We start from the raw sequence: 18,375 nt of genomic DNA on the forward strand, positions 1-18,375 counted from the left end.
TGAAACCATTCTCGGAAATTCAGCCCATTAAGCTTGTGCTGTGTGATTTGCAGCGAGTGGCTGTCCAGCGAGTGTGTAGATGAGGCTCCGGATATAGATCTTAGAGATGCTTGATCAATTGCTGTTGAAGACTCCTCTGAGGGCGTATTCGGCTGTTCTTCAGACATTTTTTTTTTTTTCTGTTTTCTTGACTAGTCACCAGTTTCGGTGGCTCTGATACCATGAAACAAGAGAAACAGAGAGAAGAATAATTCTTGCTTCATAATTCTCATTAACCTTGTCAGAATATATACACTTAGTAAGCCATTGGTCACGGCAATTAAGAGAGAAAGTTAAGGAAAGAATCCCTAAATTACGCTAGACAATCCTATAATATCTTCCTAATTTATACTTTCCTATTTTGACTAAATCATACAATAAACAGAAAGAATAAATATTTACACATAATTGACAAAATCTCCAACAGCTTGAATACAAGATCATGGAAACTCGAACTGTTCAGCCCCTTTGTTAGAACATCAGCTAATTGTCGTTCTAATGGAACATAGGACATACACACTAATCCTTCCTCCAATTTCTCTTTGATAAAGTGTCGATCAATTTCAATATGCTTTGTCCTATCATGTTGTATAGGATTATGAGCAATATTGATGGCTGACTTATTATCACAATAGAGCTTCATAGGACCTTCCCATGTGATTCTCAGATCATCTAGAATAATCTTTAGCCAAACCAGTTCACACAATCCTTGAGCAATGGCCCTGAATTCTGCTTCTGCAGATGACCTTACCAGATTGCCTCCAAGAAGAGTACAATACCCTGTAGTTGATCTTCTATCCACCAGGGAACCTGCATAGTCAGCGTCAGTGTAGGCTTCTAGAGTAAGGGTATTGTTCCTTTTGAACAAAATTTCTTTTCCTAGATTGCCTTTAAAGTAATGTAGTACCCTGTAAGCAGCTTGAAGATGAGGTTCTCTTGGGTTATGCATGAATTGACTGATCGCGGTCACAGAGTATGCTATGTCTGGCCGAGTGTGAGCAAGGTATATGAGTCTACCAACCAACCTCTGGTACATTCTTTTATCGACAACTGGTTCTTCTTTAGCTTCTCCCAACTTATGGTTCGGATCCATTGGAGTAGAGACTGGCTTACACCCAATCTTCCATGTTTCTGCTAATAGATCAGTCACGTACTTTTGCTGAGATATGAAGATCCCTTGTGTGGAATATGCCACCTCAATACCGAGGAAGTACTTCAGTTTCCCTAGCTCCTTTATCTAAAGCTCTCTTACTAATCTTTGCTTCAGTTCATGCTTCTCTCTTTCATCATTTCCAGTCATTATGATGTCGTCTACATAGACTAGAAGAGCAGTCACTCCCCCAGCAGCCGAGTGCTTAATGAAGAGAGTGTGGTCACCTTGACTTTGTTCATAACCGAACTCCTTCATAACTCTTGTAAATCTCCCAAACCATGCTCTAGGAGATTGCTTTAACCCATAAAGGGCCTTTCTCAGCTTGCACACTTTGTTACTTGTGTCCCCCTTAAATCCCGGTGGTATATTCATGTAGATTTCTTCATCTAAGTCACCATGAAGAAATGCATTCTTGACATCATACTGTAGTAGCTGCCAATTGAAATGAGCCGCCAATGATAGCAAAATTCTCACAGTATTCATTTTTGCGACTGGAGCGAAAGTCTCATGATAATGCACTCCATAAGTTTGAGTGTATCCCTTGGCCACCAATCTTGCTTTATATCTCTCCAGAGATCCATCAGCCTTGTATTTCAGTGTGAAAATCCACTTGCAATTAACAACATTTTTCCCTCTTGGTTTATCAACAATCTCCCATGTTCTATTCTTTTCTAATGCACTCATCTCCTCTCTCATAGCCTCCCTTCATTCCCTTTTTGACAATGCCTCAAAAACAGTATTTGGGATAGGAATGGTGTTTAAACTCACAATGAACTTTTTGTGGGTTGATGACAGGCGCTTAAGGGGGACATAGTGAGATAGTGGATAGATTGGATGTTTAGTACACTCTCGAGGACCTTTTCTGACAGCAATAGGAAGGTCGAGGTCATCTGTTGGATCAGTGAATGTTTCAACCGGTTGTGTGTGTAAGGATGGATTAGATCTTACCGTGATCTCATTCCCAGAGCCTAAGTTGGATTCTTGGACTTGTGGCGGTTTTGGAAGAGCCTTTCTCCTTGAATACTGTTAGGATCTTGGTTGAGTTCCACATTGCTAAAGTATGGGCTTAGCATGTGGGTTTATAACCACTTGGGCACCCTCTCCCTACAAGCTAGCTTTTAGGGATTAGTTCTACCCAAGGGTTATAACAATTGGTATCAGAGCATGCTCCTCGTCAGGCCCACGTTGCGGAAGGGGCGACCTGGAAAGGCTAGAGTAGGCCGCCGTGGACGTCGGTGTCGGAAGCGTGGTGGTATGTTAGGATCCTGGTTGAGTCGCACATTGCTAAAGTATGGGCTTAACATATAGGTTTATAACCACTTGGGCACCCTCTCCCTACAAGCTAGCTTTTGGGGATGAGTTCTACCCAGGGGTTATAACAATTACACTTGAGAGAACCTTGGAAAATTGTGAGTGACGCTGGCTAGGACAGGAGGTGACACGGGTTCAGTGGCAGAATGGGGTGACTCAGAAGTGGTTGGCTCAGAGGACTCTGGTTTAACAACACGAACTAGAACACGAGTAGGAACTTGAGGAAGATTAAGAGTGTTTAGGGGTTCAAATGACTCACAAGGACTATCTTCCATTATTGGAATCTCCCCCTGAAGAGAGGACTTGGAGAAGAAAGGTTTATTTTCTGTGAAGGTAACATCGGCAGAGATGTGGAATTTTCTGGATGAAGGGCTGTAACACTTGTTCCCCTTTTGAGTGGATGAGTAACCAAGGAAGACACATTTGGTGGCTCGGGGGTCTAGCCTGCCTCTATGTTGGCTGTGGACATGGACAAAGGCAGTGCATCCAAAGACCCGTGGTGTGAGACCATTTGAGGTTCTAAAGTGAGGATAGAAAGTATTGAGGATTTCTATGGGACTCTTGTTTTCTAACACACGTGAGGGAAGTCTATTAATCATGTATGTGGCTGTAAGACCTGCCTCTCCCCAATAGGACTTAGGAACATTCCCTTGAAAGAGTAAGGCTCGGGTGGTGGTTAATAAATGCTCATTTTTCCTCTCAGCTACCCCATTTTGTTGGGGTGTGTTAACACAGGATGAATCATGAATAATGCCTTGTGATTGAAAGTAGGGTGACAAAATTTGATTGAAGTAGTCTCTAGTATTGTCTGTCCTAAAGCGTTTTATTTTAACCCCAAACTGGTTTTGAACCAATGAGTGAAAATTAGGTATAACAATACTCACATCAGATTTTTGTTTTAGAAGGAAGAGCCATGTAACCCGAGTACAATCATCAATCAAAGATACAAACCAACGAGCCCCGGAAATATTAGGTATAGTAGAAGGACCCCATATGTCAATATGAATCAAATGAAGGGGATGAGAACTTCTTTTATTGCTAATAGGAAAAGATACGCGAGTATGTTTTGCCAGTTCACAAACATCACAATGAAACTCAGAAATATCTAATCCTTGGAATAAATGAGGAAACATGACTTTTAAAACCCTAAAAGATGGATGACCTAGGCGTAGGTGATATAGCCAAATGGCATCCTTATTTGAGGAACTGAGTAAAGAGAAAGACACATTGCTCCTAATTTTCTGAGATGATTCAAGATGATAAAGGCCACTCCTTTCCTTAGCAAGTCCAATCGTCCTCCCCGAGCCCTAATCCTGAAAAACACAATATGAAGGGAAAAAGGTAGCATAGCATTTAAGGTCATTGGTAAGTTTTTGAATGGACACAAGGCTGGCCGACAGTTTTGGTATATGGAGGGCATTTTTAAGGATAAGGGTAGGTGTAATATGGATATCTCCGGTCCCTGCAACAGTGGCTAAAGAACCATTGGCCACTATAATTTTTTTGTTACTCGGGCATGGGGTGTAGGTGTGGAAGAGTTGAGATGTGGGAGTCATATGGTCTGTGGCACTTGAGTCTATTATCCAAGAGTTAACATAGAATCTTTCTGAGGCATTCATGCAAAATGGAATGGAATGTTTACTTGAAAGAGCTAAGGAACAGGTCCCTAAAGGCTTATCAAGTGATCCCAACAAGCTCCTCAACTTCTCAATTTCTTCCTTGTTGAACCCCCCGGTTGTTGAATTGTCCTCAGTTTTGGGTTGCTCGGCTATGTGTGCTTGAGGCCTCTGCTGACCCCCACGGTTGCCCTCACGATTGCCCCACTCTCGGCTTGGTGGCTTACCATTCAGCTTCCAACACGTCTCCTTTGTGTGCCTTGATTTCTTGCAATAGGTGCACCAGAGATTGTCATTGTTCTCCTTCCACTGATTTTCTCTACCTGGGTGTTTAGGTGGATCACCCTTTCCTTTCTCCTGGTGAACTGTTTTTGCTACTAAGGCTGACCGGTCCATGGTTGGTTGTTCAAGCATAATACTCCTTCGGCTTTCTTCCGCTCGGATCAGTGAGATTGTTTCTTCTAGAGACAATGTGTTCCCCTTGCCAATGATTTGAACCCTCACTTGATCGAATTCTGGATTCAATCCAGCCAAGAAATCGTATATCCGATCTCTTTCAATGAAGTTCTTCAAAATGGTAGCATCCTCAGGGCACTTCATCTCTATCACTCGGTAATGGTCCAGTTCTTGCCACAGATTTTGCGACAAGTTTGCATATTCTGTGACAGATTTGTCTCCTTGTTTAGAGGCTCCAGTTTTGATCTTAATCTCATACACTTGCTCATCATCACGAGCCTTCGAATATGTGCGGTGAATATAATCCCAAATTTGCTTTGCATTAGTCAAGAACATACATGTGTCACTGATCGTTGGATCCATGGAGTCCCATAGCCAGGACATAATCATGGAGTCTTCCTCATCCCATGCTTCAAAGGCTGGATCCGTCGTTTCTAGCCCCTTTCCAAGTAGGTGATTAAGTCTCCCCTTGCCCTTTAGGTATGTGCGAACAATTTGGGTCCATTTGAGGTAGTTCTTCCCATTAAGCCTGTTAGAGGCTCGAATATTCTGCAAGTCTCCGGTTTTCTGAACAGAATTGACTTCTTCGGATGAGTTGCTAGAGATGGTGGTTTCTGAGGTTGACATGATGAAGAAGAATAATAAGGAATGGCAGCGATGAAGGCTAAATCGCAGCAATTAAGGCTGCCCTAACACGGATTATTGACGGGAAAATACGGAGGAATGGCAGCGATGAAGGCTGGAATACGCAGCAACGAGACACGCAGCAATGAAGGCTGCTCAAGAAGAGAAAGAAATCCCAGAAAAGAAAAAGCCATAGGGCTCTGATACCATGTCATAGAAAAGGACTCTGTTTTTCTGCTATTAATGAATAAACATATTACACGGTATTATATAGCTAATTACAGGAGAAAGAATAGGAAACCAAATCATTCCTAAATCAGGAAATCAGGAAACCAAATAATCCTGCCTAACCTGAATCCCTTAAATCAAGGGATTTCTAACTAATTCTCCTAATCTATTTACAACTCATTTACACATCAACAACATCAAGTAGTGTATTTCATTTGACAAAAATTGTTCGCTCAATTGAAACTAGTTCAGTCATCTGAAATCTAGAAATCAATAGATGGAATATTGAAATGCAAAATCCTGGATGGTGTTGTAAATTGATCAAGTAATTAAGGAATAAGAGATTGGAAGAAAGTATTCCCATCCTATTCAGGGACCTAAAATCTAAGAGTTGGCCAATCCGTAACTACTAGTTTAGTAAAGTAAGCATATCACATAGTGGACACTAACCTGCTTCCCTTGTTCAAGTAGCTCGATTGTTAATTGAGGAACCCTCATTTCAATTTTCTCACATGACTGGTACACTGTTTCTCTCTTATGGCTTTTAGCAATTTCACAAAACCGCAGAACTCTGGTAGGCCCATCTGCATATACTTCATACCCTACTTTTACCATCTCCATGCTATTAAGTTCAACATTTGACATCTGCATTTGTGATCTTTTATTTGAAAGAATATGATAAGCCAACCCCCTATGTTGCCCAAACTTGTAGAAAGGCTTCCATCCCCGCACCTTATCCAAGTTGATCTCACGGAGCGAATGACTATCTACAATGAAAGTCAAAATAGTAGTCAAGTACTTGTGAAAACAATGACCTTGAATTGAGGATCTATCAATCTGATAAGAACTAACAGATAATGTTATATTTGATGAATTTGTGCCAACATATCACATCCAGATGAAAATAGTAATTAAAAAAAAAAAAAACTCAGTCACAAAATTATGGGCGTGATTAGTAAAGAAAAGAAGGAAAGAAAAAGAAATTGCACAATCTTCATTCAATGTAAATCTTTACAAGTTCAGAAATGTATTTTTGTTGCCATATGGTATATGTTCTTATTACATGTATGACATCAAAGGCAGGTTATGTTTCACCACTATTTGCTATTCACCCCCCAAGTCATGGAAGAGATGGTGCGCTTTTGACTTGGTTTTTCACTTCGACTAAGTTGGTTAACCCTAAAGGTGACTTTAAACTTTGAAGTCTATAAAACCTGAGACCTCTTAATTTACCAAAGCAACATACCTAAGCCCAGAAAACAGACATGAGTGCAAAAACTGGATTAAGCATGATGAGATGATCCTATAACTGATGGAAAACAGTTACATTTATTATTATATTATGGTGTATGTATGTATTTCCTAATTTTGTACATTACATCTGCTAGATGTGCGTTAAAGAAAGCCATAAAAATAGAAGTCTGATAGTCCTAATAAAGGGCTAAGAAAACTAGAATTCACAAATTCATCTTGGTTATTAACCACAAAAAATGAAAGTAGGTGACAAAATATAGACCATGTTGAAAATATAGTAGTAACGAATGTGGTGTACAAATAAGTCAAGGACAGAGAGAAAGTAAGGGTTGCACGAATGTGTTAAGAACCAGAGCAATAACTGGAAAGAAAATGAATCTAGCCAAGATTTAGTGGAGAAAATGAACTGCGCTGGATTGTATTTAGACTGAAATTGATGAACAATTACAGATAGGGAGCAGATTCAAGAGATCTGCTTCTCTCCCTAGAGTAAAGCTCAAAATTACAATCAAAATCTAGCTACCTCTCTCAAGCCCCATTTCCTTTTATTCTACTCAAAACGCGACTAGCTTCTAGATCCAAAAAACTAACTCTCAATGTTGAATTCGGAAGTCAAAGTTAGGGAATTTAATTTAGGAAAGTATTTTAGGAATAAAAGGAGAGATCGGTTGTGATCCTCTCTCATGACTCTGTGTCCTAATTTTTAGGAGAGAATCAAGCTAGTTAGTTATTTTCTTATTAGTCGTTTGTGTATAGATATGCTAATGTAGTGTACCGGAATTTATTCAATAAAGAAGTTCAGAAATTCTTCATGGTATCAGAGCCAGTTTTCTGAACCCTAATCCCTTCTGGCCACCTCTCATCCCGGCCATCACTCATTCCAGCCATCTCTCATTCCGGCCATCTCTCGCCAAGTCTTTCTGGCCATCTCTTCTCTGTTCTCAGGCCGATTATCTCCGGTCTTCTTCTTCCCTATTTCCAGCAACCATATTCGGTCTTCTCCCTCATCTTCTTCTTCACAATATTTGGAACATGACAAAATACGGAATGGCATCATCACAAACATCCAGCATCACGGCACCAAAATTAGGGGGCAGTTCAAATATTCCAAACCTTGGTGGCAGTGATTCTTCTCCTATTCTCATCACAAGACACAAATTAAATGGCCATAATTATTTACAGTGGTCACAATCTGTGTTGCTGTTCATTTGTGGTAAGGGAAAGGATGAGTATCTCACGGGAGAAGCAGCCATGCCAGAGACTACAAATCCGGGTTTCAGGAAGTGGAAGATTGAAAATAGTATGATCATGTCATGGCTTATCAATTCCATGAACAATGACATAGGTGAAAATTTCTTACTCCAGTTCTGAAAATACTTCAAAACTGTTTCAGGTTGAATCAGCGCTTCATGACTTCCGCCAAGGAGAGCAACCTGTTACTCAGTATTACAACACACTCACACGGTATTGGCAGCAACTTGACTTATTCGAGACTCACTCATGGAAATGTCCGGACGATGCAGCAACGTAAAGGCAGGTTGTGGAACAAAAAAGGCTGTTCAAGTTTTTGTTAGGACTTAACAGGGAGTTGGATGATGTTCGAGGTAGAATCATGGGCACTAAACCACTGCCCAGTCTCAGGGAGGCCTTCTCAGAGGCTAGGCGTGAAGTAGAAAGAAAGTGATGATGGGATCTAAGGAACAACATGCCTCAACGTTGGATGCCTCTGCCCTTGCTGTTCGATCATTTAACAGTAATGGCGGAGATCGTCAAAAACGGGAAAGGCCTTGGTGTGATTACTGTAAGAAACTAGGCCATTACAAGGAGGCTTGCTAGAAGCTCCAAGGCAAACCAGTTGATTGGAAACCAAAGCCACGGTTTGATAGAGACAGCAAAGCACATGTGGCTTCCAACTCTGATAGTGCTCCTGTTCCCGAACCTAGCCCATTCAACAAAGAGCAGATGGATGTGCTGCAGAAACTGTTTAGTCAAGTTGGCAGTGGTAGCATTACCGGGACTAGTTTGGTTGCTCAAACAGATTCACATACAGCCTTCACTGCTAACCGAGGAGGAATGAGGCCGTGGATAGTAGACACTGGTGCTTCTGATCACATGACAGGAGATGCTGCCCTTCTCCAAAATTACAAGCCAAGTAGTGGTCACTCGTCCATCCATATTGCTGATGGTTCGAATTCAAAAATTGCTAGGACAGGTTCCACAAACTTACTAAAGAGTTGTATCTCGACTCTGTCCTCCATGTTCCAAACTTGGATTGTAATCTTTTGTCCATTAGCAAATTGGCTCGTGACCTTCAATGTGTTACTAAATTTTATCTAAACTTGTGTGTTTTTCAGGACTTGAAATCGGGGAAGATGATTGGCATTGCTGAACTGTGCTCCGGGCTCTATCTCCTCTCATGTGGCCGATCCTCAAACCAAGTTTCTCAATCAAGTTGTGTCCAGTCTCAGAGTCTGTTAGAGTCTTTCAACTCTGTGTCAAATTCCAATGTCAATAAAGATAGTGAAATTATATTGTTACACTATCGTCTTGGTCATCCTAGCTTTGTGTATCTTGCAAAATTGTTTCCCAAATTATTTATCAATAAAAGTCCAGCATCTTTTCATTGTGAAATTTGTCAGATTGCAAAGCATACTCGAACAGTATATCCTCAAATTCCATACAAACCTTCAACTGTTTTCTCTTTGATCCATAGTGATGTGTGGGGCCCCTCACGGATAAAAAATGTTTCTAGCACTCGATGGTTTGTGACATTCGTTGATGATCATACACGGGTAACTTGGGTTTTCCTTATGAAAGAGAAGTCAGAGGTCGGACAAATTTTTCAAACCTTCAATCTTATGGTTCAAAATCAATTCAACTCTAGAATTCAGGTACTCAAGTCAGACAATGCTAGGGAATACTTTACTAGTAGTCTCAGTACCTACCTTCAGAACCATGGGATTATCCACATAAGTTCTTGTGTTGACACCCCGCAACAAAATGGGGTGGCTGAACGCAAGAATAGACATCTCTTGGAGGTTGCCCGGTGTCTTATGTTTTCCTCTAATGTTCCGAACTATTTCTGGGGGGAAGCCATTCTCACAGCTACCTATTTGATTAACCGTATGCCATCCAGAGTCCTTAGCTTTCAATCTCCAGGTCAGCTTCTTCTGAAAAATTTCCCTCACACCCGTGCAGCTTCATCTGATTTACCACTCAAGGTATTTGGTTGCATGGCTTTCGTTCATGTGTATCCTCAACACCGTAGCAAATTTGATCCTAGAGCCAATAAGTGCCTTTTCCTAGGGTACTCTCCAACCCAAAAAAGGTACAAATGTTATTCTCCAACCAACAAAAGATTTTACACCACCATGGATGTCTCTTTCTTTGAACATGTGTTCTTCTATCCCAAATCTCATGTTCAGGGGGAGAGCATGAATGAACATCAAGTTTGGGAGTCCATTCTTGAGTCTGTACCCTTTGCTCACTCAGAGCCACCAAGTTCTTCTCAAATCGTGCCCACTGACTCGTCCACTCCCGTGCCGTCATCAGTCCAGCCCACAAATGTTTCTTCTCCCGTGCCTACTCAATCTGTAGCCCCACAACTTGCTAATGAGAATTTACAAGTCTACATCAGGAGGAGGAAAAGACAGGAGCTAAAGCACGGATCACAGCCAACATGTGGCCAATATATTGACTCAATTTCAAGTCCACCTGAAGAAAACATAGGTACGGATAGGGCTGGAGATGTGTCAATTCCCAGCATTGATGACTCTACCCTGCCGATTGCATTGAGGAAGGGTGTTAGGAGATGTACAGGTCATCCAATTGGGAATTATGTTACTTATGAAGGGCTATCACCATCTTACAAAGCATTTGCTACTTCTCTTGATGATATTCAGGTTCCCAGCACAATACAAGAGGCATTACAAATTTCAGAGTGGAAGAAGGCAGTACAAGATGAGATTGATGCACTTGAGAAGAATGGGACATGGACTATCACTGATTTGCCAGTTGGGAAAAGGCTTGTGGGGTGCAAGTGGATTTTCACTATAAAGTACAAAGCAGATGGATCAGTCGAGAGATTCAAGGCTCGGTTGGTAGCTAGAGGATTTACACAATCCTATGGGATAGACTATCAAGAGACTTTTGCTCCTGTTGCAAAACTTAACACTATCAGAATTCTTCTCTCATTGGCTGTCAACCAAGATTGGTGCTTGCAACAACTGGACATAAAAAATGCTTTTCTAAATGGTGACCTAGAAGAGGAAGTCTACATGGAAATCCCACCTGGTTTCGAAGGAAGTATGGCAAAGAATCAGGTTTGCAAACTCCAGAAGTCCTTGTACGGCCTTAAACAATCTCCCCGAGCCTGGTTTGACAGATTTACAAAGGCGGTTTTGAAGCTTGGCTATGTACAGGGTCAGGCTGATCATACTCTGTTTGTCAAGAAATCTCATGCCGGGAAAATTGCCATATTGATAGTCTATGTCGATGATATTATTCTATCTGGGAATGATGTGAAGGAATTACATAATTTGAAGAAGTATTTATCAGAAGAGTTTGAAGTTAAAGATCTTGGAAATCTGAAATATTTCCTTGGAATGGAAGTGGTTAGATCAAGGAAGGGCATTGTAGTTTCTCAAAAGAAATATATTCTAGACCTTCTTAAGGAGACCGGTATGCTTGGATGCAAACCAGTTGATACTCCTATGGACAGTCAGAAGAAACTTGGCACTGAGAAAGAAAGTACACCAGTAGACAGGGGGAGATATCAGCGACTTGTTGGGCACTTGATTTATCTCTCACACACTTGGCCAGATATTGGTTTTGCAGTGAGTGTTGTAAGTCAATTCACGCACAGCCCTACAGAAGAACACATGGAAGTAGTCTACAGGGTTCTTAGATACTTAAAAATGACACCAAGGAAAGGTCTACTCTTCAGAAAGATAGAGAATCGTGACACTGAAGTGTATTCAGATGCAGATTGGGCAGGAAACATCATTGATAGATGGTCAACTTCTGGATACTGTTCTTTTGTCTGGGGCAATCTTGTTACCTGGAGGAGCAAGAAGCAATCAGTCGTAGCCAGAAGTAGTGTAGAAGCTGAGTACAGAGCACTAGCACAGGGAATTTCCTTATTAGTCGTTTGTGTATATGTATGCTAATGTAGTGTACCGGAATTTATTCAATAAAGAAGTTCAGAAATTCTTCACTCAACAATCCCCATGCTAATCAATTTCCATTCCCAACTTGGCCACCATAACCAACTAACAGATTTCACGCTCAGCACAAGGGTAGAAATCCTTAATTACCCTTCCGCCCCTGCTTCTTTTTACGACGAGCATAGGTAAAACGAATCGGGAGTTTATCAAAATGAATAATGAGAAGAGAGACAGCACTAATATATAGGGCATGTCAAAACAATAATACTTCCTGGTCTGCCTTTGAAAAAAAAAAAAGAAAAAAAAAAGAAAAAGGAAAGCAGAGAAGGATCAAAGGTCTTGTAATACGTGATATAATACCTGTATAACAAAGAGGCCTTATGTTCTTAACATTCACGATTAATGGATTTTGAATTGAGAGTGAAAACATAGAAAAGGATACAGACAAAGAGATTTAGGACATATGCATTTTTGTGTCAATTACGATACATACCTGTTATACAGGCCAGAAAGTGAATGACAGGTATGGATCATAATTGACACAAAAAATGCATGTGACCTCACAAAAGGCACTGTGATAGATACACGCACACATTTCTCCAAAGAAAATCACTTGAAAGCCCGATCTCTACAATTTTATTGTAAATGTAAATTACTAAGCAGCAATTCATCTATACTGCGGAATATTACCATTAATTCGAACAACCAATTTATGTGGAAGTGTCAAATCATCCCATACATAATCAGCACTACTTTCAGATCCAAGAACCTCTGGCTCTTCTGACGAATCCTGTAAGATTCCCGAAAGAAAGTTGAAAAAGAGATCCACACGTTACTGTGAGTCACATCAATTATATCAGTATTTAGTGAATAATTAAAATGCAAAATAGTACAACCTTTTGGTAATAGGTTATAGATACATCATGCAAGCAGTTCTCTATCCGATATGGAAGATTGATATTTGGAGGTCTATGGTAGTGCAAAACAAGTGTAGAACCTTCTTCTACAATGTGGACTGCAGCGAATTCCTCCGGTGATGCAACTTCACCTGATTGTTGCTTTCTAAATTTGATGAAAAAGCGTCCTAAAGAAGCAATGCATACTGGCCCTGACCAACTTAATTCAGGCTCATTTGGTCGAAATTGGATATAAACTAATGCATCGTCATTAGCTTTTCCATGCTTTCTTATTAAAGTCTCAAAGAAACTGAATTCTCTTCTCTTGCTCATCGCATTCCACAGCTGTAGTGTTATCTTTTGTTTACTGTTTACAATAATATTCCCTGCTGTGTCATCCTTTTTCAAATAGAAAGGCAGAATCAAGGTCAGAACAGAATGAAAGAAAGGGGAAAAGATAAAAAGAAAGTTATTTTTTTTTTAAATGCAACAATAACCTGTAAATAATATTGGCGAATGCTAATAGTTCCCTCTGATTCATTAGCTACAACATATCGCGGAACCATAGTTACTAATTGTGATGGCACAACTATTGTACTCAATGGTGGGCCCATAGAAACCCCAAGCTTTGTAATAGATTTTACTCCAATGCTTTCCTCTATTTCCAAGCTTAACTCTGTAAGGCCTGACAAGGCATCCAAGTCAATCGACGCCTCCGATGCACTATCTTCCAGCAGTTTGAGGCACACCTTGTTGGATCTGGAAACATAAAGCAGATACGATGCCTATGAGGATATGACATGATGGGAAAATCTAAGTTACGCAAATTTAAAAAACACAGAAATATGATGAAGTTCAAACAATAAGTATGACCACTGCAACCTCTATAATTCATGAAAATGTATGTGAAACATAAGAAATATGGACTTCAAAAATGATTATAGCTAATGCCAATCATTTATCTTACTTCAAGAACCAAGATCTGGTTGACATTGGAGGCAGAAGTGCTCCTAACTCAGGAGGAATGCTGTAACCCAACTCCTCCAATTCATGCCTGCATGAATTGTTGGTACCAAAAGTCGAAAGATGAGAACATAGCCACGGTTTAAAAGGTGTAATATTTTTATCTTCTCTTTCTTTAAACAAAAAAAGGGTGTATTCTCAGATGTAGTGATTACCTAGTCAAGGGCTTCCTATTTGGGGCAAAGAAATAAAGGGAAAAATCTGTATCATTTTTCAAAGCATAGGATGTGAAAACAGTAGCCTGCAAATAAATATGCAGGTTAGGTCCGGTGCAATGTTAAAGTAACGCAATTAACAAAGTTGAAATAGTCAGAAAATACGTCTTAGAAAACATATCTTGCATAAAAACATAACTACTGGAAATTCATGATATTGATTATATTCTCTTGCTTTGCATTGTGTCAATCAAAGATATCATGGCACTTGAGGGAGTTGTTAATACCTCCAATATGCCTTTGAGCCCACGAGACAATCTCAAGGAAGCAAAATAATCTTTATTACCAAATTCCAAATCAATATCCAGATGGTGGACTTCACTTTTCTGCCTTTGTAACTTCTTCTCCCAATCACTGCTTTTCAGTGGTTTGCAGCTCGAATTATAAGGAGTTAATGTAACAGTAAAGTAGATAACGGAAGGATTGACATAAAAATCCACCGAGGAACCACATGATATTATTGCCTGATTCCCAGTGTTATCCCAGCCAACTTTGGAACACGCATCTGCCAACATAAAATAACAAATCTTAAAAAGATTATTAAAGAAGTTGTCTTATCTTGTCTAAGAATATCTTCTGCACTTACCCATCTCACTTAGAATTACATGTATCTCCGACTGTAATAAGTTGGACACCTTTACAGTCGGCAGAATAAATATTTCCTTCTGTTCTTGTAAGGTTACTGGCGAAGTGCTATACTCAAACCCCTCTTTGGAGTCATTAGGTTGTACAATAGGCACATCTCTGGCAATGCTTTGTATCAGAAAATGGATATCATCAATATGAGAACCTTCAGATTTGAAGCTACATTGGGCAGTGCTGAAGGAGCATTTCACTGATTCATTAAGCAAAGCCTTTCGAACTTTGTAGCCTAGTTTATCAAATATTCCAGAGAGTCTAACTGCCTTTCCACCTTTAAGATCATGGGACCATTCCGCTGAAAGTGCACTCTTCGAATTCATCAAGCCTTCTGTAGTGTCGGGTCTAAAAGATAATAAGAAGTTACCTGCACATCAGTTACAACCCATGTCATTTTTTTTTTCCAGTTATTATTGTGTACAAAGCAGACTGTCAGACAAGAGAAACAAGAGAAAAATGAAGGTTAAAATTGCATGATCATCATTTTTTCGACTAGTGAAAGTTGATGGACAAAAGAGTCAAGGAGGAGTCACTCAGACATGCATGGCACACACATTCAGCCCAAGACTGGAATCCGTATTTACTCATACCCATGCTTCTAAAGTAACTAAGTCACTCTAGGGTGCAAAGTTGATTGATACTCTTGGTTTTTCACTTAACTACTTTTTTACATACCTTAACTTGTTTGATAATATCTACAATTACGTTCCCTAAAATATATAGCCAAATCTCAATAGGTTTCATCTACTAAGAAACTTAGGTTAAAATGCTTACCAAGACTTAAAGATGTCAATGCCTTCTTCATTCCACCAGACAAATGTAAGGCGCCAAACATTGCCATTGAATCGTCAATTGTATCCCCTGGTTTTAGCACCAACGAAGCAAACTCATCTTCCTTCTGATGAGGTCGTCGAAATTGCAGTTCCATGGAGAATTTAGTTTCATTGTGTATTCTAATCAGAGGAGAAACGATAACTGATAACCCATCCTACAAGATACAAATAAGAAAGTATAAACGGATACAGGAAATTACGAAAATGACAGTATCTCTGAGAACTCTGAAATTTAGTACTCATTTTACAAATACCTCAGATTCTCTTGAAATGTCAACAACAACAAATGGCCCAGGATAAGTTCTTGAATCTGTGTAGGGATGAAAGATGGACATCCATATTCCAAGTATACGACCATCAGATTGTATACTGAAATCATATTATCATACTAAAAAAACTAACATAGAAACTAGCCAACTTCATTAAGGTGGAAGGATAAATCACTAATAGTAAAAGTTCAATTCTGCAAATCCATACTTCTAGGTTTCAGGTTTCAAATCTTATAGACTTATTCCTAGGATAATTTTAATTTTGACCATGTAGTTTATTATTGTAGCAAATTTACAAAGTCCCATAGCTCCTCTTAGTTGATTTAGCCACCTAAAATAAAACACACAGAGATCTTCGGAAGTGTCATCAATTTTAGGACAAGAGGCATCTTCTCACTGATAACCATTGTGCAAATCAATCTGACATCTCAGCAAGTTCCAATCTCGTACAGACAGCCAAGACTGGACCATTGATAAGCCCATCCTTTGCCCCATCAAAATACATTTCTTATCATGTTCAACTAATCAAATGAAGGAGAAAATTTATCTTATTTTGACTAAGCTGATTTCTCTGTAGGCACTTTCCATGTCTGTATAGCTGGCTGCGTTAAAGAAAAGCAATTTTTTCCAATATGAAGGAAAAATTTAGAAAATACCTTGAGATGACATGATACGTGCTCTCCAAGCAAGTTTTTGAGCTTGCAAGAGAGAGAGAGAAATTGGGAAAGTCGTAAAAGATCCTGGAACAGCAAGTTGAAATGAAAAAGATGCATTTTCTGCAGGTTGTTTTGCCAAGTCTGAGTACCTTTCAGAAATGAAACATTAAAGATCAATCAATTCATAAATCAACCAAGCATCCAGTCTATTTGATAATTTGCAAAAGAAAAGAATGTGTTCTAGAAGCTAAAAAAGGTTGTCCTGAGCAATTTCAATTTGTTCATGCCATAATATTTGAACATTTGAACCTACCTAAAAACTATGGAAGTAGACTGCTTTCTCGCTATTTTCATACTTTGCTTATTGAAGAAGTGACAAAGAAGGTTTACGCCTGTTTGGTTCTCCACCTGCATTATAAAAATTCATGTAACTGTACAAGATTAAAAAAAAAAAAAAGTTCAGCGTTATTTGAGGAAATTTTCTGATTTCTGTAAAGCAAGAAATACAGGCAACGGAACTAAAAAGTTCCATACATTAAATTATCTGAATGTGGATATTGGATAAAAATTGAACATATCAATATCCAAATTTCATTGATCTGTACAGCTGATCATGGTCAGCAGTAGTTCACAAATTTGTGAAAATATCAAATTAACATGATCTCGTTGCTACTATATGAAAGACAAAAAGAAGACCACATCTGATGCCCATGAAATCTTTATCATACCACTTCAAATTCAAAATTTTTGTCATCTAGTTCCTTTTACGCCCAAAAATTTATCAAAACTGTCCATTTATTTTTCTTTTCTTTATTTAAGATTTCAGACAACAGATAATAAAAACAAGGGGGAAAAGACTCTAAGGCGGATAAATCACGATAAAGTGACAGGACACCTGCACAAGAAGATGGAAACAATGCAAGAATAGATCGATATCATATATATGCATATTCAGATATGTAAGTTGTACATCCTCCTATATAAATGAACTCATTTGGTGTTTCATAAAAATCAATAATAGAATAGCAAACCTTGCAACGGTTGACCAGAATCCTGGAGCTCTTCAATGAATAAGGACCAGCTAAATTTAACTTCCCAATCACAAAAAGGAGTATGTCCAATGAAAGCTCAGAAAGGGACATGTTCAACTGTTAACATACCACGTAAAATAGTTAAAAAAGAAACTGGTGCATGTGGTAATCGGTCCCCAAATGGCCATCTGGTTTGAGAAACCATGGTCCTCACCTCTTTTGTTCTGCAATGGATATGAACAGGCACTCCATGAAAATTAGCTTCTGAACCCTGGATATGGAAGTTAGAACGGTAGAAAAGGAAGATTTCAACTGGATGGAGAAGTTCTTCCCTAAAAATTTGAAAACAGAGAAAATTTATTGGAAGTTGGTCAAATGGAAGATAGATTTCAAATGGAAAGGAAAGGCTATCGAATAGAAGTAGTTGTGAAATTATATGCACTGTAAATACTTGCCACAGGTTCCTTTGGGAGTCAAAGTAATATATCACTGCCGCTGATGAGCTTATGACCCTGGTCTTGGTTGAGAGAACTTGTATTATAAGTTGGGTATTATCGACAGAAACACGAAGGAGAGGGAACACATCACTTGTATCAGAGATTTCGTGGACAATGGTCAAAGAAATTTTGTCAAACATAATATCAATGCAGGGGAGCTTTCCGCATTGTACAGAAGTTCTACCTTCAACTAAAGATGTGTTATCTTGCTCACTAGTTCTAGAATCCTCTAAAGGATGGCTATCTGTGTTTCCAACATCACAAGCTATAAAAAGGTTATCGAACACTTTAAACTTAAATGGATTTCCAGGCTTCCTGACAAACTCTGGAATCCCATCAACAAAGGCGACAGCACAGTCATTCTTCTTGTTGACAAGGTAAAAGTTCTTTTTAACCAACTTATTGTAAGGTTCCCAGTCAATATCGCTGTCATAACTCTCAGTCTCACGAAAGACTATTCTCCAACTGGC

The 18,375-nt window shown here is 39.3% G+C and overlaps 1 protein-coding gene across 1 annotated transcript in view; it reads right to left on the bottom strand.

Annotated features, from left to right (window-relative positions):
* The window catches only part of LOC21403202, a 31,839-nt gene extending 13,573 nt beyond the window's left edge, over positions 1–18,266 (bottom strand). Inside the window, exons 1-16 of the mRNA XM_024175089.1 lie at positions 18,230–18,266; positions 17,864–18,170; positions 17,623–17,740; positions 17,409–17,525; positions 16,691–16,785; positions 16,378–16,526; positions 15,707–15,762; positions 15,394–15,607; positions 14,567–14,986; positions 14,208–14,485; positions 13,921–14,006; positions 13,710–13,796; positions 13,240–13,501; positions 12,743–13,141; positions 12,537–12,636; positions 5,878–6,194 (exon numbers count right to left, since the gene is read on the bottom strand). Coding sequence (XP_024030857.1) covers positions 5,878–6,194; positions 12,537–12,636; positions 12,743–13,141; positions 13,240–13,501; positions 13,710–13,796; positions 13,921–14,006; positions 14,208–14,485; positions 14,567–14,986; positions 15,394–15,607; positions 15,707–15,762; positions 16,378–16,526; positions 16,691–16,785; positions 17,409–17,525; positions 17,623–17,740; positions 17,864–18,170; positions 18,230–18,266 — 3,042 coding nt within the window. The remainder of the gene's footprint in view (positions 1–5,877; positions 6,195–12,536; positions 12,637–12,742; positions 13,142–13,239; positions 13,502–13,709; positions 13,797–13,920; positions 14,007–14,207; positions 14,486–14,566; positions 14,987–15,393; positions 15,608–15,706; positions 15,763–16,377; positions 16,527–16,690; positions 16,786–17,408; positions 17,526–17,622; positions 17,741–17,863; positions 18,171–18,229) is intronic.
* Between the last annotated feature and the right edge of the window lie 109 nt (positions 18,267–18,375).

Source organism: Morus notabilis, unplaced genomic scaffold (assembly GCF_000414095.1).
Source record: "Morus notabilis unplaced genomic scaffold, ASM41409v2 Scaffold25, whole genome shotgun sequence".
Lineage (NCBI taxonomy): Eukaryota > Viridiplantae > Streptophyta > Magnoliopsida > Rosales > Moraceae > Morus > Morus notabilis.